The sequence below is a fragment of the Equus quagga genome, chromosome 18 (assembly GCF_021613505.1).
Source record: "Equus quagga isolate Etosha38 chromosome 18, UCLA_HA_Equagga_1.0, whole genome shotgun sequence".
In the NCBI taxonomy this organism is placed as follows: Eukaryota; Metazoa; Chordata; class Mammalia; order Perissodactyla; family Equidae; genus Equus; species Equus quagga.
Genome location: NC_060284.1, coordinates 1,666,741 through 1,693,711, shown reverse-complemented (window position 1 = coordinate 1,693,711; position 26,971 = coordinate 1,666,741). Strand labels below are relative to the sequence as shown.

At 44.5% G+C, this 26,971-nt stretch overlaps 1 protein-coding gene across 3 annotated transcripts in view; it reads right to left on the bottom strand.

Moving 5' to 3' along the window:
* PATJ (PATJ crumbs cell polarity complex component) overlaps nt 1–26,971 on the bottom strand; it is a 305,804-nt gene that overhangs the window by 14,098 nt on the left and 264,735 nt on the right. For all 3 annotated transcript variants that reach the window (XM_046645368.1, XM_046645370.1, XM_046645369.1), the window contains exons 34-41: nt 26,489–26,572; nt 21,687–21,880; nt 19,335–19,482; nt 18,337–18,423; nt 14,858–14,972; nt 14,119–14,156; nt 10,491–10,613; nt 9,654–9,758 (exon numbers count right to left, since the gene is read on the bottom strand). In XM_046645368.1, the coding sequence (XP_046501324.1) occupies nt 9,654–9,758; nt 10,491–10,613; nt 14,119–14,156; nt 14,858–14,972; nt 18,337–18,423; nt 19,335–19,482; nt 21,687–21,880; nt 26,489–26,572 (894 nt within the window). The remainder of the gene's footprint in view (nt 1–9,653; nt 9,759–10,490; nt 10,614–14,118; nt 14,157–14,857; nt 14,973–18,336; nt 18,424–19,334; nt 19,483–21,686; nt 21,881–26,488; nt 26,573–26,971) is intronic.

The window sequence follows — 26,971 nt, the reverse complement described above, 5'->3', positions numbered from 1 at the left end:
GCTGCTAAGTACTCTTCTGGGTCCCTACAGAGGGAGGTACTGTTATTATTCCCATATTACAGACAGAGGAACCTGGAGCAGAGAGGTTAAGTAACTTTCCCAAGATCAGTTGAGGAGTGAAGCCTGGATTCAAATGCATACCGGTTCACTCTAGAATCACATGCGGTCCGTGGCAGACCATCCGGTGTGAAGGTACAGACCTGCCACTTGGTGGGCACAGAGTTTACAGTCTAGACATGGAGACTGACAGAGGTGACAAGGAGAGGCAGAGGGGCAGAGAGGCAGTCGAACCAGCAGCCTCAAGCAGCGCGGGAGGTCATCATGGCTTGTGCTTGGCAATCAGTCAGAAAACCACCCCCTCCCCCGACCCGGGTACCACCAGGAGAAGGCTGGGGGTGTGGGGGGTCCATACCCATGGATGTTCTAGGAGGATAGCTTTTAACGTTAGAAAGAAAACACACTTTCAAGAGTCCATGAAATCAGCCATGTAAGTTGTGAAACTGGTCATATAGTTCTATTTGGGTAAAAACTGAATTTTTTTTATTTAACTAGAAAAATGTAAAAACATTTCTATCTTAAAGAAAAACTCACATCTCTCCAAAACATGAAGGCCTCTTGCTTACCCCTTAACCCTGAAATAAAAAAGGGGCTCCCACCCACTGATAATATTAGATTCTAGAGACCCACCTAGCATCCTTGGAGCTGTCCAGGCCCAGGCTCATTTTGTAGGAATGGAAGCCAAGGGGCTGGATGGGAAAAGCAAAGGATTTTTACCCACAGCTTGGTCTTTTGCAGGAAGACAAGGAGAGCAGCAGTCTGTCACCTCCAGAATGACTTTCCAGTCACTTACAGCCAAAGGCATTTGCATCAACCATCCTGGTCTCAGAGTTGACTGGTGTTCCCAGAGACTGACCTGCAAGAGGGGACAATCTGATCGCGGAAGGGTGTGTATGTTCAGCTGGATACAAGCTCAAGCAATGTAGTCTGCGAGTCTTGGCCCAACCCTGCATCTGAGGGCTCCCCCCATCAACACCAGGGACCGAGCGACGTGGAGGGAAGGCTGGGAGAGGTCTATGTGTATGTTTGGAAGAAGAGGGAAGACAGACAGGCTAATGGGATGTTCGCTCACTTTTTAAAGTAAATCTTGAACTCCTGGGTACAGACCTCTGTGGTAGGCTCTGAGGATAGGGATGGGAGCAGAGGAAACCGAGGGAAAGCACATGTGGTCTCCACTCTCCAACAGGCTCAGAATCGATGTCATCTAGTGTGGGGGGCAGACGTGGACACACCCCGGGCAAAGTGGAGGGAGGAGAGGGGAGGACAGGATTCCCGGGGAAGGCAGGGTCGCTCTGAGGTCCTTAGATGATGGGTACTGAGGCCAGTGGGATGTGAATATGTGGTTTAAGAGCTGTGGTGCTGGGCTCCTTGGACTGGCTAGGGCCAGCTCCAGCTCTTACGATCTGCAGCTCACGGTCTGGCTGTTACACTACTCGGATCAGCAAGCTGTCCTCTCATCCCTCATCCCCAGGGACCTGGAGGTGTGGCAGATGTCCTCTGCTAACCACTCACCTTTCCAAACCATTAACCTGGTTCAAAACTTGTGGGTCTTTTAAACTTATGTTCCTCCCTATTGCTGCACACCGTGTCGCTATAGACACCTTGAGTGGATCTTTAAGGTAGATAACGAGATAACAGAACTGCCGGGTGATGGGTATGAAGATAGTAAATTTAACAGACCTTCCTAAACTGCCAAGTGGTTGCACTAGTTTAAACCCTCCCCATGCATTTAATGACAGTACTTTCTATCCTCATGTCCTCCCCAAACTTGTTATGATCAAACATTTAATAAATGCCCACCTGAGGAGAGGGAGGCCACTGACCTGAAGAATAAAATATCTTGGGATAAATTTAACCAAGGAAGTGAAAGATCTATACAATGAAAACTACAAGACTTTCCTGAAAGAAATTGATGACAACATAAAGAAATGGAAAGGCATTCCACGCACAGGGATTGGAAGAATAAACATAGTTAAAATGTGCATACTACCTAAAGCATTCTATAGATTCAACGCAATCTCAAGCAGAATCCCAAAGACATTCTTCACAGAAATAGAACAAAGCATCCTAAAATTCATATGGGGCAACAAAAGACCCCGAATTGCTAAAGCAATCCTGAGAAAAAAAGAACAAAGCTGGAGGCATCACAATCCCTAACTTCAAAACATACTACAAAGCTACAGTAATCAAAACAGCATGGGACTGGTACAAAAACAGGCAAACAGATAACGGAACAGAATTGAAAGCCCAGAAATAAAACCACACATCCATGGATAGCTAATCCTCGAGAAAGGAGCTGAGGGCATACAATGGAGAAAGGAAAGTCTCCTCAACAAATGATGCTGGGAAAGCTGCACAGCCACATGTGAAAGAATGAAAATAGACCATTCCTTTAAGCCATTCACAAAAATAAACTCAAAATGGACCAATGACTTAAAGGTAAGACCAGAAACCATAAGACTTCTAGCAGAAAATATAGGCAGTACACTCTTTGACACCAGTCTTAAAAGGATCTTTTCGGACACCATGTCTTCTCAGACAAGGAAAACAATAGACAGAATAAACAAATGGAACTTCATCAAACTAAAGAGCTTCTACAAGGCAAGGGAAAACAGGATTGAAACAAAAACACAACCCACCAACTGGGAAAAAATATTTGCAAATCATATCTCTGACAAAGGCTTAATCTCCATAATATATAAAGAACTCACACAATTCAACAACAAAAAATTAAACAACCCAATCAAAAAATGGGCAGAGGAGATGAACAGACATTTCTCCAAAGAAGATATACGGATGGCCAATAGGCACATGAAAAGATGCTCATCATCAGTGATCATCAGGGACATGCAAATCAAAACTAGACTAAGATATCACCTTATACCCATTAGAATGGCTAAAATAACCAAAAGAAAAAACAACAAATGTTGGAGAAGATGTGGAGAAAAGGGAACCCTCATACACTGCTGGTGGGAATGCAAACTGGTACAGCCACTATGGAAAACAGTATGGAGATTTCTCAAAAAGTTAAAAACAGAAATACCATATGACCCAGCCATCCCACTACTGGGTATCTATATCCAAAGAACTTGAAATCAGCAATTCAAAGAGATTCATGTACCCCTATGTTCATTGCAGCATTATTCACAATAGCCAAGACATGGAAGCAACCCAAGTGTCCACTGACTGATGAATGGATAAAGAAGATGGGGTATATATGTACAATGGAATACTACTCAGCCATAAAAAAGGATACAATCGTCCTATTCACAACAACATGGATGGACCTTGAGGGTATTATGTTAAGTGAAATAAGCCAGACAGCGAAAGACAATCTTTGTATGACCCCACTCATATGTAGAAGATAAACAAACACGTGGACAAAGAGAACAGATTAGTGGTTACCAGGAGAAAGGGGGGTGGGCACAAAAGGTGAAGTGGTGCACCTTCAATATGACTGACAAATAATAATGTACAACTGAAATTTCACAAGGATGTAAACTATCATAATCTCAATTAAGAAAAAAATGGCCAGGGAATTACATTTTGGAGAATTGAGAAGTCGAAACATCTTCCAGATAAGTAGGATGTTACAATGCACAAAAGCTTGAGCCCCCTGCTCAGAACTTTCCGGAGCTGCTGATCCTGTGAAGGAGTAAGACCAGCCCTTAGAGGTGTCAGGACCCAAATCTCGCAGTACGAAATACAGACTGAGCGCTCACAGCCAGCCCGGGTCCTAGGTCCACGGTGCAGTGTGCTGCCGACAGACAGGACGGCGGTCAAGTTAAGGGTCCCTGAGAAAGCTGCACCTTAAGATGGAAGAACAGTCAAGAAAAGCTTGCCTTGTCCCAGCCTGGCACGGGTGCAACCCAATGAAGCAGGAAGCACATCTGCTTGACGTTTTTATTCAGAATCCAGGACACCAATTTCGGTGACATCAGAATATACTGATTTTAATGTGTCTGTTTTTAAAATACCATGGTCTGCAGAGTGCGATGTTTTCACTTTAGAGTAAGAGAAGGAGGGGCAAAGTGACGGCGGCCACATCAGCATCTAGTGGCACATCTCAACTGCCACCGAGAAAACCACGCCCCTTCATGACTATATAGGAAACCTCTTATTATAATGAAAGTAATAAAATACCACTTATTTAATGCTTACCATTTGCAACCCACTGTTTTTACTAAATGTTGCACCTCAGTGAATCCTCACAGCAACCTTGAAGAAAGGAGCTATGACCCCTATTTAGAGGAACTGAAGAGATGGGTGAGGGATTCAAAACACACAGCTTCCTGGCACTGAAGCCGCCCTGTGCTACAGAATTTCTACTAGGTCTTCATTTCAAGTTCCAAATCTTTAGGTCCTTGTCCTTTTCCTGGAGCTTACCACCCCTTCCTGGCGTCACTTGGCTTTGTCTCCATCAAGAACCCCAGAGCCGCGGGTCTCGCCTTGGCTATATAAGAGAATCACCAGCGAAGCTTCAGCCTCCCACGGCCGTGCCACATCCTAGACCAGTTACATCTCTGGGCCGAGACCCAGCAATGGGGATTGCAGTCAGGGATTTTATTCCTCAGCCACGGTGGAGAACTGCTCACAACCACCCCTTTCGTGACACTCACAGGTGCCTTCAGACGCTTGCCCTGCATCCTCCACCACATGCCTTTTCAATTCCCAGCCCAATCCATCTTTCTTCTCTACAGGGGTTTTTCTGGACCAAATTGGTAACTGTGCTGATTTGTCCTCTATAAGGTCACGTCCTTCAGCTAGATCAGCATGGCTCAGCAACCCACTCGATGTGGCCAGCACTCACTAGGCGTCAGCTCTGGGCCAGGCCCTGTGCTACAAGCACAGACGCTGCCTTAGTTTTGGATAAATTCATGGTCTGGGGGGAAACTAACCCCCAGACACTCTCTGTTCTTGGTTGGAGAGTTTCTAAACAAAGGATTTCACAAGATTTGTAAAGGGGGGATGAGGGCGGGCTGAGACGGGTACTCCAGGCATAAAGAATAGCACGTGCAAACCCTTCCTCAGCCCTGAGTAATGCATCGCTCCAGCGGGCTCAGGCTGTCTCTGAACCAGCCGCATCAGCAACACCTGGGAGCCTGTTACAAACGCAAACTCTTGGGTCCCACCTCAGTCCCACAGAATCAGAGGCTCTGGCGGGTGGGACCCAGCACCGAGTTTAACGAGCCCTCCAGGGGATTCTGGAGCATGCTAAGGTTTGAGAAGCACTTCTCTCAAATACCAGCATCTTTTTGTTATTCTTTCTTAGAAAATGATCATCCTAAAAGGGAAGCCACCAGACTGAAACTCCCCTGCAAGATTTCTTTTCTTCTTCTTCAGAAGTAACACCATCCCCACCTTTTCTTCTGCCTCCTTTGCTCCCAACTACTCCCTTGCTCTCTACTGATTTGCCACCAATGCGGAAAGAAAGCACCCAGTACTATCAAAGATTGCTGGCGATTTATCTGCCAGTTTAGTGACTTTTCCACAGTTTACTTTTGCCTCATTGATGAGTGTGCTATTCTTAAAATTCTTTTCTCCCTAGCGTCTAGGGCCTCTATTCTTGACTCCTGGTTCTTTTCTATTCTTTTTTCTAGGATATTTCTTTCTGTGTACACATGATAAAAAATTAAATAGTACAGTACATGATTAAAAATTCAGCACTCTTACTCCCTCGAGACACACTAAACTTTTCTCTTTTCAATTCAAAAGGAATAAGCCGAGTAACATGCTTATACGTCTACTTTGAAATTTATCATCTTCCTGATGTCTATCGACTCCCTATTTCAACAGGTGAAAATTGAGCTTGCCAAACTCTTCCACTTCAGTTTTATATTATTTTTAAGTTCTACTTGTTTCCTGTGTTTCTTTAAATATACTTAACCTCTGTAGTTCTAACAATTTCCAACTATCTCTTTTCTTTTTACTTCAACTTTAAAGATTTAATTCTCTATATTTTTCTTTCCACTAATACACCGAAAACCCCCATGCTACTAATATTTTATGCCTCATGACGTTTGGTTGTATTGGTCTTATTATTATGACTTGTACTATCTATATAAGTGTTATTCATACTGAGCCAAATACTATACTATAATTACATTTCCTTTTTTTGGTACAAGTTTATATTCCCCAAGGTTAATAATGCTCTCCTTTTCATTTTTATATACTTATCATAATTCTGCCCCAAACTTTCCAGCTGATCTCAAACTCCCAACTCAGTCAACCACATGAGACAATCTCTCTGTTGCTCTCTCCTCCATAGTTCAGAGGCCTGTCCCTTGGAGCCCTCGTCTCCTCTGGCTCCAGTCTGGACAAGCAGATTCCTGTGCCTGCTGCACAGCTGGCCTGGGGCTTCATGCTCTTCAGCACTGGATCCACTGGCTGCCCACTTTCTCACTTTGTCCTTTGCTGGAGTACAGCCTAAAATAATTTTCTCAGAAACACATTACTGAAAAAAAAGTCAGGCGCCATTTGAATCTCTTGTTCTTTTGTAAAGTAGTTTATACTTTTCTCTTTAAAAGTTTTAGGCTGATGTAGGTATTATCCTTGTGTTATTTATCTTGCTCACCGATTAATGGACCTTCAACTAAATTTATTTCATTGCTTTGTGATTTTTCTACTTTCGTTTTTGCACCTCCTGTTTGCTGGATATTGGATCTGCTGCAGTAATCCCGTCTTATTTTTCTCTTCCACTTTCAATCTAGCGTTCATAGGAGAAATCACCGTTTTCTGTATATTATCTTAAGAAGTACGACAAGTCTCCCTTTCTAAGCAGCAGCTGGGCCCTCTTTGATTAGTTTTTTGTGCCCTGGAGGATGCCCTCGAAGGGCCTCCCAAACTGCGACCCTTAATTACTCCCCTGATTTCAGACTCTCTTCTCCTGCCCTCCATACTTGCTGCTGACTCCAAGCCTTTGTCCCTGGTCTGTCTCCACTGTTCTCATTCATTTACTCAACCAAGATCTATGAAGCGTAACGAGCCAGGTGACGGGGATGCCAACATGGGAACGCCTCTGATGGCTCTTTACCTCCTCTGTTCCCAGCACTGAAGTCTCCCCGAGCACGGGCAGCACACTTCTGCTTGCTGGACATCTCCACCTGGATGTCTCAAACGACAAGGTTCTCTTCTCTCCCGACACACTCCCCCTGTATTCCCTGGTTCGGTTAATGCCACCTCAATCCTCCATTCTCCTACGCTCTAGGGCGATGGAAAATCTCCTAATCGACCCAGAACAAGTCCTACAAGTTCCTTTTGTGATAAAAATTCCTGATAGGTTCTTTTTATCTTTATGTTCTCAAAGAAAGACGTAAAAACAACAAAACTTTCTAGCAGAGTCTTGGTTACCTGATTTTGTCCAAAAAAGGTTTTATGGTAATTCCATAGACAAAAGAGCTGAACCAGGCAAACCAGCAAACTACAGAAGCATATATAATTGGGAACATTTAAACGACCTCAATAACCAAGTCAATCTCTATTAACTAATCTGTAGCTGGGAGTCAGAAGCCATCAGACTTATCGGGCAGAGATATCTACCTCCTTACTACACTTAGAGAGAGCAATTTTAACAGTGGAGAGAAACTTCCAGAAGTGTCGTCTCTTCCACTCTTTTCTCCTTCTCCACCCTGCAGTCTGCTGACCCAGACCTTAGTGTTCTCTGTGCCATGTGCACTGGCCGACTGCCTTGCATGGTACACCGACACTAAGTCTTTTCCACATAACCAGGCAGCTATCTGACCTCCCCTACTGCTCAGCCAATGGACTGGCCCACCTGACAATAAAAATAATTACCTAGTGGCAAGGCGGGTGAGACAATTATACCGCTGGTTCTACTCCAGGCACACCGCGTTAATTAAAGCAAATACACTACACACCTGGAAGGCGTCTGACACAGGACACAGAGTCCCCTGGGTTTTGGTGGGACACATGTTCCACACCCACAGTGGTGTAGGTTACAACTGTCAAAACCCCAGAGGATTCTGTGGAGCTTCTAATAGCACGTGTTAGAAACAACACAAACTAACATGACTAACGCAAAAGAACAGTTTGAAACCAAATGTCATTTCCTTTGTAAAATACAGAAATAGGAAAAATAAGGAACTCCTTCAAAAGTATGTTAATTGTGGCAACTTGGCTGAGCGAAGTGTTAATTCTGCGTGGGAGAGCATGAGTTCGTTTTCATTTAAGGTACTTTATATTTAGTTAATATTACACCTTTACATTGTGTCCTCTCATTTCTTTCTGAGGAAGGTGGAACTGAACAAATTATATCGGTGCGTGGAAACAGCAATAATACCAGATTTTGCTAAGGGAAACACTTTTTTTCTTGACATCATTTGAAATAACTTCCCCCTAAAATTTTGTGCAACCAGCGGTCCAGGGCTCTGACACAGAAGAGCTGCACCTGCAGGCCCCAGGGGTCAGCGCAGCGCGAGGGAAGAGCAAGCGCAGCAGAGAGAAAGGAAGGGCAGCAGGCTCCGGGGATGGAAGGCGAGGGACCAGGCAGCAGCCCCTGGGGGAGGACGGGGAGGCGGGGAGGCCCGCCCGGCGCCCGTCCACACGGTGTTCCAGTTTGAGTTCAACAGAAACTGGGGGACCCAAATCATTGAACAATACATTGCCTTTCACACAAACTCTCTGGAAACGACTGACAGAATTTTCACGATTCCCTCCACTCACGCTGAAGGCCACTCACGTATTAAACGTCTGTTGGGCACTTTGGACTGAGACCTTGACCTGTGAGTGCCAGGCACTGTGGACTGGTTCTCCAAATGTAATGGGATTTCAATTTGAACTTAGTATTTTAAGGCTCGAATGATCTGAGGTGCTGGCTGGCCCTCTCCTTAATAAGGTGCTAAATAGTGGGTTTTATTTTTTTACCTACAAGCCATTTTACTGCCTCTGCAGAAGTATGGTGATCATAATCGGACATTTTTGGGGAAACATTAACAAAACTCACTGCCAGGAGGCAGCCCCTCACCCACTGCACGGTTCCAGCCTCAGAGACACCTGAAGTGCTGAAATGTAAGGGGAGTAACGAACGGCACAGCTCGCTGTGACTTCCTGCCATCCTTCCCTGAGCCTCTGGACAACAACGCTCCTGGGGACCACAGTGGATAAACAATTGTCTGCCTTAGTGGACGACTACTCTGTAGCGAGAATTTACCAGTGTTGGCAATCATTTATGCCACAGGAAAAAGAGCACTGTATTTTCCCCTTCTTTTAAAGGGGGTGGAAGAAACAGCACGTGGGCAGTTCAGTAACAGTTTTTGGGCATAAGAAATCATTTCCTATTTCTTGGAAACTCTGATTTACAAAAGAATGCTGGAAGGTAAAAGCCTTGTTGATTTATCATGTGCAGCAAAGAGTAATTTTTCTCCCCTTGTTATGCTTTCATATAATCATGTTCACTGCCTGTATGGGTGGCATTAAAGAATTTCTGAATAAAAATAATAATTTCTTGCTTTCAACCTTCATAATTCACATCGGCAGGCGCCCTGCTGGGCGGCGGTGCATACTGCCAGCGACGCTCAATCTGTTCTGCACACCACTTATCTGCCTCGCACAGCTGCGTGTCCCATTGACCATGGTACCTGCAGGATAATGCGCCCGTAGGCGTTCTTCAGCAGATTGACCACGTCCGCGTGAGACAGCCCATCCAAAGGTTGCCCATTAATGCTGACAATCCGATCTCCAACCTGGAAGTACAAAAGTGGTAGAAAATCACTATCATTAAGAAAAATTAAATTTGAGAAGAATGCTTACAATTCTTTGTAAGTCATATTTCCCATTTGTGGCTATTGTGAAGATTCTGTGTTTCTACTGTGTATGCATGTTCCAGAAGCATGAGGAATTTTTATGGCTTTCCCCAAATGCAGACCAATCAGAGAAACAAGAAGGGGGTCAGATTTGATTATGAAAAGGCACAGCAGGCCACTGCTGTATTTTGGAAATGGTGGTGGTTCATACATCCATCACCAGTAATAGTGGGGCGTACAAATTAACTGCTCAATAAAGCTCTGAGCAGGAAGCCAAAGATTTTCTGCTTTATTTCTCTACCTAAGTTAAGATTCAGGGGCAATGCAGAAAAAAAATCATAAGAATGTTGAATCTTTTGGTCAAAGGAAGATTCTAAGGTGAAACCTCTCAGTGAAAACGATTTTGGGTGGAACAGGGTGCTAAAAATACCATGGGGGGCTGTGCAAATGGGTGCCAATTTATCCTTCCACTGAGAAGCTCTGATATAAACAATATTTTTATATGCCCAGAGACGCAGTGAATTTCAGATATAAGCTTTCTCCAGTGCATTCTACCCTCAGTGTGGGTCTCTGACGGCCACTGGAATTCAACTTTAAATGAGGCGCCCAGTGGCGGCAACTCCCTCCCACGCAGGCCGAGCTGTGAGCACCTTGCCTTTCCCTCCTGTTTACCTTAAGCCTCTGTGTTCGCGCAGCCACACCGCTGGCCTGAATCATGGCGATGAATATGGGGACGTCCCCTAAGGGGCTTCCTCTTCCTCCAGCAATGCTGATTCCAAGGGCATCACTGGGCTCCTAAAAAAGAAGGGAACAGGACGCTCACATATTTAATAAAGAGCTACAACCCCGGTGTCCCCAGACGGCTGAGGAACAAAGCCAGCAGTGCTGCAGGAGGCCAGGGTGACGAGGAGCGAAGTACAGTCAGAGACTCCGGCCCTTGATCAGCTGGGGGTCTCAGGGAAGTTCCATCTCTAAGCATAACACGGCGGGGGCGGGGGGAATACAACACACACCCTCAGGACCGGCCTGAGGGTTAACTGAGATGATGCAGTGCAGTCCTGGCTGACAGAAAAGCTCGAGAAAAGGCAACTGTAGGAGTAAAAAAAACCCGAACCCTGTGCTGCCACTCAGTTTAGCGGCCAATTTTGAGGCAGACTTGGCAAGTCTGTTCTCATATGGTGTTGACGATTGCACTGCCACACAGATCACGCTCCTGTGGGTGTGAACAAACACGCCTGGCTCTGAGAGCCGCACGCCTGCGTGAGCAGAGAGGATCTGGAGGATACAGGGGACAATAGAGCCTGGGGAGAGAAGGAAACGTGACAGATTTTCAGGGGAGGAACGTGGTTCACTCGGCCACGGTGAGGGGACTCCCACTCTGGTCCACGTCTTCCCACATTTATAGTGCACCATCAATGTTTTAAAAACCACGAAAAGAGCAGATGACAACTTCCAGTTTCAGCGTGACAGCACACACACGCTACACACTTGTCTCCTGCCGATCCACACGAAGGACGCCCGTCAAAACGCAAAAACCACCACCCGAGGCTCCGGGAAAGTCAGGAAACTCAAACTGTGAAGAAAAAGGCCAGACTTGGAGAAGCAAGAGCAGGGGTGCATGTCCCAGGTTTGTCCCGAGGGCGAGCCTGCGTGGGGCAGCTGATCAGACGCGGACAAAAACTCGCCGGAACCAGGAGAGGGAGCCCCGGTGGCTGAGGATAAAGAGGAAACCAGAGCAGAGAGCTGGAGAAGGGGCTCCCCCAACGCGGGAGTGAACCACGGAACTCTCGGGCTCAGTGCTAAGCGGCACGCGGGCGCGCAGAGCCAAACCAGGGAACTGAGCTGAGGTTTGCACCACCGCCCACAACAGCTGAGGTGGACCGTGGGGTCTGAACCTGACTGGGTCAGCTGCCTGATAAAACATCAGCATTCTTCAGTCTACACGGCATAACATTCACCAGGTCCAGGATAAAATCCTAAATTACTCCACATGCAAAGAACCAGGAAAATGCAACCAATTTTCTTCCTAAGTCCTTTCAAACGTGCAGGACAGTTGCAGGCAAACACTAACCACTGCCTGGTGGGTTCTCAGTGTACGTGGATTAAGCGCACGGCAGCTGTGGCAGAACCGCATGATGGTCGCGGTGAAGGGACCTACATGGTTGCAAGGCTTCTGCAGTTGGAGTCGATCGCTTAAAAACACATACAGTTGAGTGTGCTTCAATGTAACCTCAATGAAGTTGGGAAAGGAAAAAGACCAAAACGACAACAAAAACCCTAGGTGAAAGAGCTTTAAAAACTTGTGTCTATGGGGCCAGCCTGGTGGCGCAGCGGTTAAGTGCACATGTTCCGCTTCGGTGGCCCGGGGTTTGCTGGTTTGGATCCCGGGTGTGGACATGGCACCGCTCATCAAGCCATGCTGTGGCAGGCATCCCACATATAAAGTAGAGGAAGATGGGCACGGATGTTAGCTCAGGGCCAGTCTTCCTCAGCAAAAAAAGAGAGAAGGATTGGCAGCAGATGTTAGCTCAGGGCTAATCTTCCTCAAAAAAACGAAAAACAAAAACTTGCGTCACATAAGTGTGACAGGTTATTCATTATTATTAACATGATTACTAGTGCTGCCAGGTCATGCCTATAAGAGAGAAGGATGGCAGTGCTGACCTCGCCAGTCACGGGTAGCTTGTGTCCTGTTTTCCAGAGTATTTGTGTCCAGCCTATATTCTCTGAATGCACCGACAGTGAAGCCCTGCGCAAAATGGCAAGATGTGTTTCACTGTGGAGTTCCTGCCTGGACCACGTGGAGAAGAACAGGGTGGGTAGCAGAGGCCTTTTTATAAACGCCTTTCAAAACAATTGGCTGAAATGACTAAGGAAACATAAAATATTGTTTTATAAGCCTTGGAATGAGCAGAAACTTATGAAATAATCTGGCCTTGTTCAAATCCCTCCTGATGTTCCCCTCGCTCACCCCTAACTACGTGCACATTGGTGCACTGGACCTCCCCATCACGGGGGCATCCGGGTCGCCACCCTGGTGGAAAGACACTGGGAAGAAACGAGGCAGCGTTGGCCAGAGCTGTGGCCAGGAACAACGATGCCACTTCCGGGCATTCACAACGCGCCCAGTGCGCTATACACATCACCTCGTTTAATTGACGCAGCATGTGCCTTGGGGGGCAAACAGTGTTATCATGCCATTCTACAGATGAGAAAGCTGAGGCTAAGTAAGTTGCCAAAGGTCGCAGAGCTAATAAAGGACACAGTGCCTTCAAACATGACTGATACCAGAGAACCGAGCTACGCTGGACATCACTGCACGGCAGGTGAACTACGGCTACAACAAGCTCACACTGGTTTTCAATACTTCTGGAATCTCAAATTTAATGTCAAAGAGATCAAAACAGAAGTCTACTTTCCAATATTCTGGATATCATACAGGAGTTTCAAAATCAGGGCTTGACAAATTTATGAACTGAAATGCGTCTTACACAACCTCCTCAGGAGGGCAATTTCGCAGTTCCTATGAAAGGCTTTTTAAACAAGTGTGGCTTTTGACTCAACAATTTCATTTCTAGGAATTAATCCTAAGGAAATCACCCATAATATGGGCAAAAAAGAAAATATAAAGATATTTTACTATTAAAAATAGCAAAAGTTGAGAAACATGCTAATTGTTTAGTAAGAGGAAGCTGGTTAAGAATGTCACAGCATATTCACAGGGCGGAATACTACGCAACCAACAAAAATTATGCTATATGCCGTCAAAAAAATACTTATTGACATAGCAAAAAGTTCATGCTTTAGGGGCCGGTCCTGTGGCCGGATGGTTAAGTTCACGCACTCCACTTTGGCACCCAGGGTTTCACTGGTTCAGATCCTGGGCGCGGACATGGCACCACTCATCGGGCCACGCTGGGGCAGTATCCCACATGCCACAACTAGAAGGACCCACAGCTAGAAGATACAACTATGTACCGGGGGGGCTTTGGAGAGAAAAAGGAAAAATAAAATCTTAAAAAAAAAGAAAAAGTTCATGCTTTAAAGTGAAAAAGATGAGGTATGAGAGTCTAATGTGATACCAATGCACAAAATGCAGTATATGGGATGCACCAAAAATCCAGCGGTCATCTCCACGCCTTACTCTCTTTTTCTAAGTCTGTGTATGTCCCACAGACCACACACTCACCTCGGTAACTTAAAAGAACACACTACCAATCCAACAAATTGCAGTAAGGGAAAATGTACATGTTATGCAAATCCAACACAAACCAGTAAAATAACAAAATAACTGACTTACCCTGATTATCTCAACGGTCCTTGGTCCCACGTCCATGCCTATAAATAAAGAAGCAACACAAGTAACTTTTTAAAATTAAGAGATAACATATTTAGGCTATAATATTGTCTCGTGAGAATGGGATCAGTTCCTAGGCCTTCGAGAGAGAACACTGGAGCCAGCAGGCACTGTGCCCCTTCTCCACAGCCACACGTGCAGCCACTGAGCAGGGCTGTGTCCCCGTTTGGAAGAAGTGCCCCCCCCCCGTCTGAGACACATGTGGCCATAACCCTTTGGCCTGACAAAAGCCGCTGGACCAGAGCGGTAGAGGCTGGGATGTGTGATTGGATGGCACGGAGGGGGGGCATTAGCGTTTCACTGCATATTTTTCCGATTTAATCAAGGATAACCAGCTACTTGAGGAAAGACTTGAAAAGACCCCTTGCCCCACCCCACCCCCAGTGGCACATGCACTTCTGACCTGTAACTTTTAAATTTTCTCTTTGTAAATGGTTTCACTTTAGATTTCTGCTTTTCTGTTTTTCACGCGATTTGTGTAAAGTTAAGGGCACATTTCACAGACGAAGCTCTGTGACTCCTTCTCCAGAACAGGCCTTTCAGGAAGCTGAGGCTTATGTGGCCAGGTTCAGAGATGTAAAAATATCTTAGTTGGAGGTAAAGGGATTGTTTTTTAAAAATATTAATATTAAAAATAACTGGGTAGCAGGATGGTTTTGCTGGAGGTGTGTCCCAGTAATACCTGGATTCTGGGGGGAAGGGTCGGAAGCTCTTTTCGCGCCAACCAGGTTTTGCAGGCTGCTGACGACAGGAGGCAGGGGAGGGTGACAGCTGCTGTGTGTGCTGTGCTGACTGCCCTGAAACGAGAGCCGGGGTCAGCTGCAGCGAAGCACCGACACACTCTTAAAATTCACCCTTATTATTAGTATTTTAATTACGGAAATAACCACACCATGTAAGAGAAAATTCTGGAGAGACTAAAAAAGAAACAAAAATCCCCCAAACTCACTCTCACCGCCCTAACACAAGCCTAGAGCACGTTTTCTCTACTGTATGTGCTTTTATGTATGGTTTCAATCATCAAGGTGGAAAATATGCGCTAACAAGCTTTTTTAACTCCACATGAAATCAAAACCATTTTCTAGGTTGTTACATGGTGTTTTTACATGATAGGTTAGTGCTACTATGTGCCATCTGGGGTTACAGTCAACATTCACTCCTTTATTACCCAAATGACATGATCTATTTGCCTAAAACAAGTATAATAAAATATTGATCAAGAGAAACTTGACCAAATGGGACCCTCAGTTGTAGGAGAAAGCAGCAAATATCAAAACGATATGTTGTTTTAGGAATATGTTAAACTTTTTTTCTCAAAGATTTCCCTAGAGTCAATAATAAGTCAGCCCAATCTGCTATACCTCCATTCCTGTCCTTTCATTCATTTAAATAAATATTTGAGGTCTACAATGTATAGTCATGGATGGCTAGTGGCTACTCACTGCAAATTGCATACATAGTGAAGCGCCTTTCCAATGCAGAAAACAATTCACCAACAACGAATAAAGAATTTCTTCTACCAAATTATCAAGGTGACGCCTAATTGCCTCAAAATTTTAAGATAAACTTAAATCACAATTATCGCCTAATAAATTATAATTTGATCCATTTCCTTAGTTCTATGATGCAAGTTGTTAGATATTTTAACGTTCTTTATGAAGATTGTCAAATATACAGAAAAGTTGAATTATACAGAAGACATCCATACACACACCACCTAGATTCTACAATTGATATTTTGCTATATTTCCTTCATTACATATATATTTCTCTACTCATCAATTTGTCTTTTTTAAAAAATTGATTTCAAAGTAAGCTATAGACATCAATACCCTTTATGATGGATATATAAATTTAAAGGAGTTTTTTTCATATGGTTTCTGAAAGGATATGATTTAAGTCAATGGTGCCATAACAGATAACTACTCAGAACTGAGGAAGTATAGCATATTATAGCTTTCGCTTAAAAAAAAAAATCTCAGATCAATGTGTTTGCCAGGACTCTTATAAATATGGACTTCGCTGGGCAGCACTGCCTCAGTAGTCTGAGGAAAAGACTTCTCAGGAGTTATTTCCATTACACATTTCCCTCTGCAGGATGGAGACCTCTTTCCCAGATGGTGGGAAAAGACATTTTAAAAGAAGAGGCCTGGGGCCCCAAGGTAGAAGACCTCTCTTATGAACCCACTTTCTCTAGGCCGAGTCAACAAATTATAATTCTCCTTGGCCCTCAAAAGAAGGCATCCATCTCCCTATCTTAGAATTGCCCAGAAAGAAATCTGTGCCCTGCAGGGTCCTGACTGCTTGACACGGGTTTGGAGTGGAAAAGCCTGGGACTGGAGCCTGTTTTTCTCTATCTGGGCCACGGGCTGGTCTTCAAGTCACGATGATGGAGGACACGTTGTTTTCACAGCCAGCTAGACGCCTTCTTCCAACTAGCCAACATCAGTGCAGATGCTCATATCATCTCAGCCGTAATTTTAAGGATAAAGTATATTTATCGTTTTTCTTAAAATGGAATTAAACTTCTACCCTCTGAAATAAAAATTTTGTGCAAAGAAGGTTAGATAAAAGTATTTGATGCTTTGGCCCAGGTTGCCAAAATATGACAGCTCACATTTACATACCAGATAAACGGTAATGGCGGTTTTTTGGACACTTAATGATAGAGCTTGTAAATTTGTTAGCTCTGCATTTAACCTGAGTGTGAACTTTATTAATCACTATGATGCTCATGTACATTCCTTAAGGATGGAAATCCAGTTCTGCCTACCACCGCCCCTGTCAGTCCTCACTCTTCTGAAAACACTGGAGCTCCTTGTACCCCTTTGTGCCTCTGCATATGCTACTCCCTGTCTGGGATGCCTTCTTCCTCTTTTCAATCTATCAAACTCCTTCTGGAGTGAGATCCAATGGAACCTCCTCCGTGTAGCCTCTCCAGGAATAAACGTTCCCTCTCCGCATTGTTCACTGCATTCTAACCTCCCGTGTGCAACGACGCTTTAATGGAATCACCACAAGTGAACCTCCCATTAAGGAAGAAGCTGAGATAACCATGCTGCATCTCAGGTTCCCACAGCTCTGGTCAGAAGCACCCTTGTTCCCTCCTGGACGCTCACAGCAGCCCTGCGGCTCAGTATCTGCTACCCCTTACAGACGCCAGAAACGGGAGAAAGTTGCAAACTTAATGTGATGTTTACTGAGTTTGACTGCTTTGAAGATTCTCTAAGACAAGCCAGCTTGTCTGTGATCCTATCTGAACAATGGTATTTTTCTTCACCCATTTTCTAACCCGACGAGGCAAAGGAGGCAGCTCACAGCATTCCAGAAACACTCGTGTGCCAATCACAACATCAGAACATCTTCTGAACAAAGGCCTCAGAGCAGCTTTACGTCTGAGGTGACCAGAGAGGGCACCAAAAGTCATGCTTTTAACCTCAAAACAAAGGCCTATCTACAACCCACAAAGGGGATTACGGGGTCACATGTAAATTTCTACCATTTCAGTATGTACCACATGGGACTAAAATATAGTCTACCATCTTAATTTTGTCAGACATTACAATGAAAAAAAAATGCAGTGAAATCTACTTTGTTAAAAAAAGAAGTAGCACTTACATCAGCCTTGCAAATAAATATAAGATATTTGCTAACCCACGAATATCACCCATTAAGGCCACCCTCCCACAGGAGAAGCCCTCACACTTCACTCTCCTAGGAATACACCAATACACCATTAATTGCCCTCAGCATGTGTGAGTGGCTATTCACAAGTTAACTTTATAGCCATATTTAATTGAATGAATAGAACAATGTTGTGCTAATGAGGGTCAAATTGCCACCAGATGTTGCTCCTTTCTGTTTTTTTAAGAATAAACACAGCTGTGTGCATGTATGCACAGGCAATATAGAACTAATACTGGGGGGAAAAGTGGTTCTAAGAAAACATTTGCAGGCAATAAAGGAGAGAAAAATCTAGAGATTAATGAATTTCCATCCCACCTTTCATTTTTATTTCAAACACATTAAAATACACTGAGCTTGGTGTTGTGAATATGCTGTATATTACACATTATTTCCAAGAAATCATTTAGGAAATGGGGAACTTTCTCCCAATGGGGACAGTTGAGTGAGTCAGTCTGACGGGAAGCCATCAACAACCTGAGTGTTCTGCAACGTCTTCCTCAAGGAGGTCCAGGAGCCAGCGCGGAGTCTTCCAATCTCCAGCTGCACCAGCCCCTGTGCACACTTGGGAAGACAAGAAAAGAACAAGGTGAAAAATGGCAGCATTTACGTTCTAAATTATTATGGCAGAGCCTCCACTCATCTCGGCAGCCAAGAACTGTAAATGGGTGATGAAGGCAACGGGCAAAGAGCAGATTCAGTAATCAAAACATCACACAAAATAACAAAAATTCATCAACTCAACAGTATTCATCTCATGACTTCATGACTTCTTTAAACATGTTAGAAGGATGAGATTTCAATTCACCTCTTTTCTCTTCCTTCCTGTCTGATGAAAGTGTTAATGAGCAGTAAAATAATTAAGAAGAAGTAGTGAAAAGGAGGACAGAAAAATCAAACATAGAGATAATCTGCAAATACAATCCTCTCTTGAGTGATAACTGATAATTGACTATATTAGGAAATCAGAATTTTAAAAATAAACAAAATCCATTTGTCTTTGCAAAAGCTTCCACAGCTATTTGTGAAACAGAATAAGATTCAATGGGTTATAGTTGAGTGGAAATTTACAAGAATTTTTATTAACTACTTTCTTCCAAGGGAGGTGGGGTCCACGTGGCAGGAATGTGACACTCGGAAGGGAATCCTGAACCTCAGCATCTCTACAACTTCGGTGGGAGGCAGGGTGGGTGGTAGGAAAACCTATAGAGGACAATTGTGGATCCCTGGAATTCTCACAAGTATGAAAAAAAAGCTTAGAAATCCCCAAACAGACTTCCCTTCAATCCCGTTAGTCAAGATAACAGCTTTCTTTTAAAGCTATTCCTGATTGGTTAAAGTAATCAGAGATTAGATCTTTAGTAAAAACTAGAGCCAATGCAAAATCCAACCCATTTTATAATCAAGCTGGATTAGAACTGTTCCCTCTGGGCTTCAGTTATGCCAGCTGGGCACACAGCCGCCTAGGGACTCACCTTGAGGACAGTGGCCACTGTCTCCTGTGAGGCATTTCTCATGTCCTCCCCATTCACAGATAAGATCTGATCTCCCTGAATCAGTCTTCCATCCAGGTCTGCGGCTCCACCTTTCACGATGTCAGAAATAAACACTCCATTTCCACTTCTGTGAACACCATAAAGCAGAGGGTAATGGCGCAACCTGATAATTCTTTCTTAAATCTGAGATTACTGACATTATATATAGATTCGTTAAATCCTAAAACTTGGAAGAAGGGTCCTATAATGCCATCTAACCCAGAGATAACCCACTAACTTCCCAAATGATGAGCTCAGAGTGCTTGCCTTTTAAATAATTTTTGCCTATTTATGATGCCTATTGTAATATTCATTTTCATTGGCCCAAAGGCATAATTTCTGCAAGAAGACAATTTTAGTGAAATGAAATGGAAATTCACTTTGAAAAAAAGTAGAGTTAAGTACTCTTAAAATGTACAGGTATTTCCTTAGAGATCGGCTCAGCTATTACATCTGATCTATTTCTGGCCTCTTTCTTACTCTCCTTCTTCCTGCTTTTATGACTTTATGGTTTTAATCATATTCATTTGATGAATAAATAAACGTACATCTCAAAGTTCAGGAGGTTAAAAAGGGGGGACCTTGAAAAGTCTCCCTCTCACCCCTCCTTCCCAGGCCCAAGTCCCTCTCGGAGGCAGCCCAGGTCACCTGTTTCTTGGGTGTCTCAGTGTCTCCAAGAGATATTCTATGTGGACATAAGCAAGCGCAGGTGCGTGTAGTACAAATGTGTGAGTATGCACACATACTTTTTTTTTCTTTAACTCTGCTTTTTCCACTCAACACTCCTTGGCAATTGGTCCTTCCTAGCACTGAGAGCGTCCTCATTGTTCTTTATGGCTGCATACTATTTTATGGACATTCCTTATTTTCACTTATTGGTAAAATATTGACAGACACAGAGGTTATTTCCATTCTTTAACTATTGCAAACAATGTGCAATGAATAACATACTTACAAGCACATTGTTAGGATTCACTCCGAGTCGTGGAACTGCTCTTCAGAGAGCTGTGAATTTTGAGAGCTTATACCTCTGATCCCTTACAATGGAACTTTTGCGCTAAAGAAGGTAAACGTTCCTTACAAACTCAATCTGAAATACTGGCGTGGTATGAAGATTATCTCATTGATCCACGACAAGATAATAAAGTACCACCCGTTTCTAAGTGGAATCTTCCCAGGCACGTGTATGTGTCACAACAAGCAGGCAAGCTTCAACATGGTTTCTGTTAGGTGCTCTGCACCCAGATGTGTGTTGAGTTTGTTTAGAAATATGAATCTCAGTTTTTTTGTTTTGTAATGTATTTTCAGATGGATGGTTTTGTGGTGCTGAAGCAAAAAATGAGATCACGACAGCACAGTACTTGGCACAAAATCAGTGCTCAAAAATGGCAGCTAATATTTTTATTTTAATAACCGCTTGGACTGCTAGAAAGAAGCATTAGGCTAGTCATGAGAGGCTGTTGAGGGCACATGACATAATATATACAAAACCAACTTCGATTCTTCCAAAGAAGATGTTTGACACCATTTAAGGTCACATTGGGATATCCCCTGAAAATCCCACAGCCCTGTTGGAAGCAGCACACACTGGACATCTAAAGCCAGCAAACCCTGGAAGCTGGAGCTGCAGTGCCAAGACAGTACTTCCTTCTCTGATATTCTCATACAACTGCGAACAGTTACCGTGATTCCCACCAGGTGTGTAAGCAGCATGGGCTTCAAAACAGCAGCCTAGCCACGACGAACAGCAGCCTAGCCACGACGACCTACCTAAGTTTTTGGTGCAAGCTATTATCTTGGGGTCAATAGTTTTCTTAATAGAAAACTACTGTCATGAAGAATTTATGTCTGTCTCTCAACCGTGTCTACTCAGCTAGTGTTAGTTAACACGGTATGAAATTAACAAGGTACCTCATGGTGGAGCAATTTTCTTAACCCAACATCGTCATATAATCCCTCTTGTTGTTAGCGGTTTCTCAGGTATGATCACTTTAACCCCTAGGAGCCCCAGGTCTGAGCTTCAAGTTGAAAGAAGCTTGCTGACTCTCTTCTTACTCTATATGGGAATAAGTCTGGGCAGTATGGGTTGATTTGGCTTAGAGTTCTATCTTTATATGACACTTGTTTGGCTAAGATCTTGCTCAGAAATATGACCTATGTCATTCAAATATTTATAAGTATGTTCGTTTTAGAAGTCATATCATCAGATCACACTAAGCTTTTTAGCAGCCTCAGTCCCCAGAACCCTGAAGGAAAACGCCATCGGTCCTGACTTGCGGGGCATTTCCTTACCGTTTCCCAACGATGCTCAGGCCTAGTCCTCGGCCAGCCTTCTTCTGCAGATCCACAGGGAAAATCTCCAAGTTCTGCTCATCCCTGTAGTGCGCCTCGTCTCTGTACACCACCAGCTGCACCTTCTGCGGGGTCTGCCTCAGGGCGGTGATGGCTTCCTCATGGCTGGCACTCCTCAGGTCAATCCCGTTAACCTGGAACAATGGGCATCTGAGACGGGCTGCTGACAGCAGAGGCCTCTGCCTGCTGGAGCTCCTTGCTCCAACCAGGGAAAAACGTCTAGAAAGTTCCACCCATTCCCAAAGCACACAGGTAGTGACACTAGCGGTTATGGTTGCTTCAAATCTAAAGAAGGTAACCCTTATATTACCCACAAGCATGGAGCGTGGGTTAGGACACACAACGATGCAATTTCACGTAGCCGTAAACTTTACCAGGGTATCAACACGAGAGCGAGCCGCCTAACTGGCTCATTTAACTGAGGTCAAAAGGGAAATAAGCGTCAGTGTTTGGTCAGCGTTTTTAGACTCAGTTTGCTTATTGAATCTGACATCCTCACTCCTAATTGCTAATATCATAACTACTTCAGAACAGGCCAGAAGGAAATGAGGGACCAGTACTTCCAACAGTGTCAAAGACTTGCTGAAGCCCACTCATTTGATCCTGATCTGAGTGAGCACAGATAGGACCATGCATTAGATGGCAAACTGTGCCAGGAACAGCACCGAGTAAGCCATGCCTCAGCTTTGGGCAAATCAGGCGAATGTGGGCAAGTCGTGTAACCTTGGAGAGCCTGTTTCCTTGTCTGTTCAATGGAGATCACATCCAACTTAGTTATTTTTTACCCAACAAATGCTTGTGCATTAACCTTTTATGAATATTTACTCCTTTGATATTTATATTAACTCTCTGAAATAGGTACTATTACCATTTTACAGATAAGGAAACTAAGGCATGGCGAGCTTAAGTGATCAAGGATACACAGCTAGCAGGTGGAGGTGCCCTGACCTGAAGCCAGACTGTCTTCCCACCCTTAGTCTCTATACCATGCTGTCTCATCTTACTCTTAGAATGGCTTACAGGAGCCCTTCCCACAGAGAAAGTCAAGTACTGATGCTGGCTAGTGAATCCAACACAGGGAGAAATTGAGTGGCACAGTAGCTTGGGACTCAAAGGAAGGGAGTCATGGGTCAGTCCTTCCAGGTCACAGCCAGGAAAAGAGCCAAACGAAGGGAAGGATGGGCCCCAGCCATGGCCTGTAGATGGCAGAATGGAAGAGGTCCCTCAAGACGTTGGTTCCACTCCGTGTTCTGGTCCATCCCTACATGTTTTGGGAGGTCAAGCCCATCTCCAGACCTCCACTCCCTCATCTGTGCAGTGAGGGGCTGATCTAGGGCTTTCCCACTTCTAACATTCCGAAGACTCAGGACTAGTGGCATACAGAACGGTTACAGAGAAGGGGACAAAGAGGAATGAGCCCTTCTTGGAGAAGGTGACTTCTGAGCTACCATTTCAAGCTGATTCCGTGGGCCGAGAAAATGTCTACAAGCCTAATTTTCAAGCTGCTTTTTCTCTTCTCGATATCTTGGTGAATCTGTGTACTTGCTTAGAAAACAGTGGGTCTGCATGGGATAGAGATGGACTGCAGTGTGAGTGCTGATTCCACCTTACTGACCACGTGAAACCTTAGGTAAATTCCTCAAGTCAAGCTTCAACTGTGTCATCTATGAATTGGACATAATAACGGATTAATAATTGGATAATAATAGTATCTGCTTAGTGTCATGAGGGTTAAGTGACATAAACCCTGACGTGCGTTGGCACAAGGTTTGACACAAGGCAAGCTTGAGGTGAGCGAGGAGTCGAGCTTTTACAGGGAACGGGAGTGGCTGCACCAGGGCTGTTTTGTCTCAGCACCAGATTCACTGTTGGTTTAGGCCCAGGAACGCATTCTCACTGTTGCTGAGGTAAACCCACAGAACAAAGGGGAAACTATCTCTAGAAAATGTGGTCTGAGCTGATTATTTTCCTGTATTCCAATAGATGGCACACAAGACCACTTCTGTTAGTGGAAAAAAGTTACCTCCAGGGGTGGAATTCTCTAAGCCTGTAAAATATCTTGTGAAAGGCACTAAGAATTATACTTTTAACTAAGAGCATGGTCATTAAACTCTAACATTACCAAAGCCACTTGAACTGAATTCCAGCAACAAGATGTCTGCTGGAATCTCACGATCTACTCTGCATTCACAGTTCATTTCCTCCCCTGCTTATCAAGAGACACCACTAAGTGCACCGACAATCACAAGGACATATCGCTGTGCGGCTAGAATACTGCGGAGTGACTGATTGCCTTAAGAGCCGTCCAGAGGCACCATATGCATTATTTAGAACCTGAGTGCAGAGCCGTAGGGGTGGCAAGACAGGGCTCCCTGTTTGGGAAGAAGGGCCTAAGAAGCCCTGTTGTCAGCGGGGTGCATCATGCCCTTGGGTGGGACGGGCATGTGAGGAAGCGGAAGCAGGTGACCACCGCTTTCGAAGGAAAGAGGAACCAGCCTGGGGCAGCAGCTCCTCACTGTTTTATCCCACAGGGAAAACCAGGCATTAGCCCTCTGCTCTTCTGCTCCCACTTGCACAAAAATCGAAGGAGAGAATGGGAGTAGGGGTAGGATAAAAAGAGGGACTGATCCTAAAAGGAGAACCAAAAAGAGGATAGTCCATGCTAATCATAGAATCATGAATCTTGCCATGCTAAAAAATTTGATTCCCTCTTTGAAAGCAAAACCTGGCTTGTCCCAATTTAACATGAAGATAGCATTAAAACCGCGGAAGGCCAGCTCGCACAATGGCGGGACTCGCCCGAGCAGGAAGGCTGCCGTCTGGAAGGCACTGATGCAGAGCTGCCGTGGTTCCCGGTCCCCGAGTGCACCACCAAAGCCGGCCTGTCGTCTTCTCGAGGCGACCTGTAGGCACGGCTGATCACGCGTCATCACGCACCTACACTCGGCGACTACATTGGCACAGGTGCAAACACGGGGTCTCACACTGCTTAGAAAGGAAACACGTTACTCGACCACACTGGGAGCTCTGTTTCCCAGCTAAACACACGATCTGCCCTGTGGACTAGATCCTGTCTGGGGCAAGAGAAGAGCCTGTCTCGGCCATCTTGAATGAGAAGTGTGGACCATCCAGCCATATTGGGTAATAGAATTTGGCTAGATGCCAGGAAATGGTTTACTTGACCTTTGAAATTCTCCTTCCACTTACAACAAATCTGCTTTCTTCATGCTAACCTGTCCTGAGTGTTCGCTTGTACACGAATATGCTGTATGGAAGAGAACAGCTACAGCTCAGGGTCCATCCAATACAGATAAATAAATATACTTTAAAATTTTTTTATCGAGGAGTAACTGCTATAAAATGAACTATACATATTTAACTATACATATGAAATTATACATAATTATGCTGTGAATTTATATGAACTTATATCTCTGTGCCCATTGCCACAGTCGCGATAACACACCTACTAGTTTCAAGTGGCCATTATGGAATAATCTGTGGGGTTACAAATCACGTCAGCATCAAGGCAAGTGCGCATCTGTGCTCTTCAGAATGTTCAGTCTACTCATCTTACAAAGCCAACTGAGACAATGCCAGTTAATTAGAAAATCTAGGGAGGAAAAAAAACCCCCAAACTCCTGACTGCTAAAACACGGTGCTGTTGCCACAGCAGTCCGGCCAGCTCCCAGAGAGCCCTCGCCTGCTTTTCCAGCCGCACATGCTCGTACCTTAATGACCGCACTGGGCATAGGTCCTAATCCAACGACGAAGCAGAGCCAGGCCTGCAGAGAAACCCTAGAACTCGCCCTCAATTTAATTTGCAGGGAGCCTGGCCTCTCCTTTAACTCCTTCTTGCCTATATTTTCTGGCCTGAATTATCTCTCTGATTTCATCTTGGGAGGCAGACTTGAACCACTGAAGGGAAAAGTCAAACGCTCTGATGTCATTCACAACGTGCTACATTAAAGCTGCAAGGCGAACGTGCCCGTGCCTCCCATGAAGCACCAACTGCTCATTAAGTTCCTCTAACGAGAGGAGTCAATGTGGATCAGAGGCGTCACACCATCGGGACAGCTCTTCAGTCCCACCTCCCAGGGCGCCTGGCACTGACTCTCCCTCCACCCTTCCCCAGTTCCGACACCACCGGCCTTGGCACTTTTTAAAAGGCTGCAACGCCTTTGCTATATGAGACTCCATTTGAAACAGGCAGGTTAAGCATCTCAATTTTTAACAAGTACCATATACCACCTAAATGGAGAAGATTCACGTTTCCATCAACTAGAAAACAAGGGGCCGAGGCATGAGCCTGCGTCTGACATGACGACTCATTAGGAATAACAAGATAATACTGAGAGCTGCGATGAAGTCTTTAAACCACCAGGGTCCACGGGTCTGTGCTTTAGGAGGGACCTGAGTAAGGCATGATGGAGAGGCAAGACGATCAAACCACAATACTAGACAGTCTCATTTGATGTTAAGATTACAGAACCGTAAGTTGTACTTTTCTTTTTAATTAAAAAAAGCTTTCACAGACAGATTTAGATTGATAATCTGTCATGATTCTAATGACAGAGATTCAGTGTACATTAAAAAAAAATAAGGTGCATGTTTTGTTAAGTGGGAGAGAAATAAGTGAGGCTGTAGTTGATAAGACAGAGAAGAGATAAATTGACTTCGCGGATCGAGATCAGTGAAGGAACCATATCTACTGGTATGACATAAAATCCACACATACATACCTCCAATATCTGGTCACCAGCCCAAAGTCTGCCATCTCTGGCTGCTGCTCCTTCTTCATAGACTTCGTGTATCACTATAGCATCCTAAAAAAACAAATTCTTATTAATTTTCAACAACCTCAAATGCTTCCTAAAGCAAACAACCAAATCACAGGCAGCAACCCATAATTTTTTTTTTTTTTTGAGGAAGATTAGCCCTGAGCTAACATCTGCTGCCAATCCTCCTCTTTCTGCTGAGGAGGACTGGCCCTGAGCTAACATCCGTGCCCATCTTCCTCTACTTTTTTATATGTGGGATGCCTGCCACAGCATGGCTTGCCAAGCAGTGCCATGTCTGCACCTGGGATCTGAACCGGCGAACCCTGGGCCACTGGAGTGGAACATGCGCACTTAACTGCTGTGCCACCGGGTCAGCCCATCAACCCATAATTTGATATTTGCTAATAATGTCATATTTCATTTGACCTAAAGATAAACAGAATC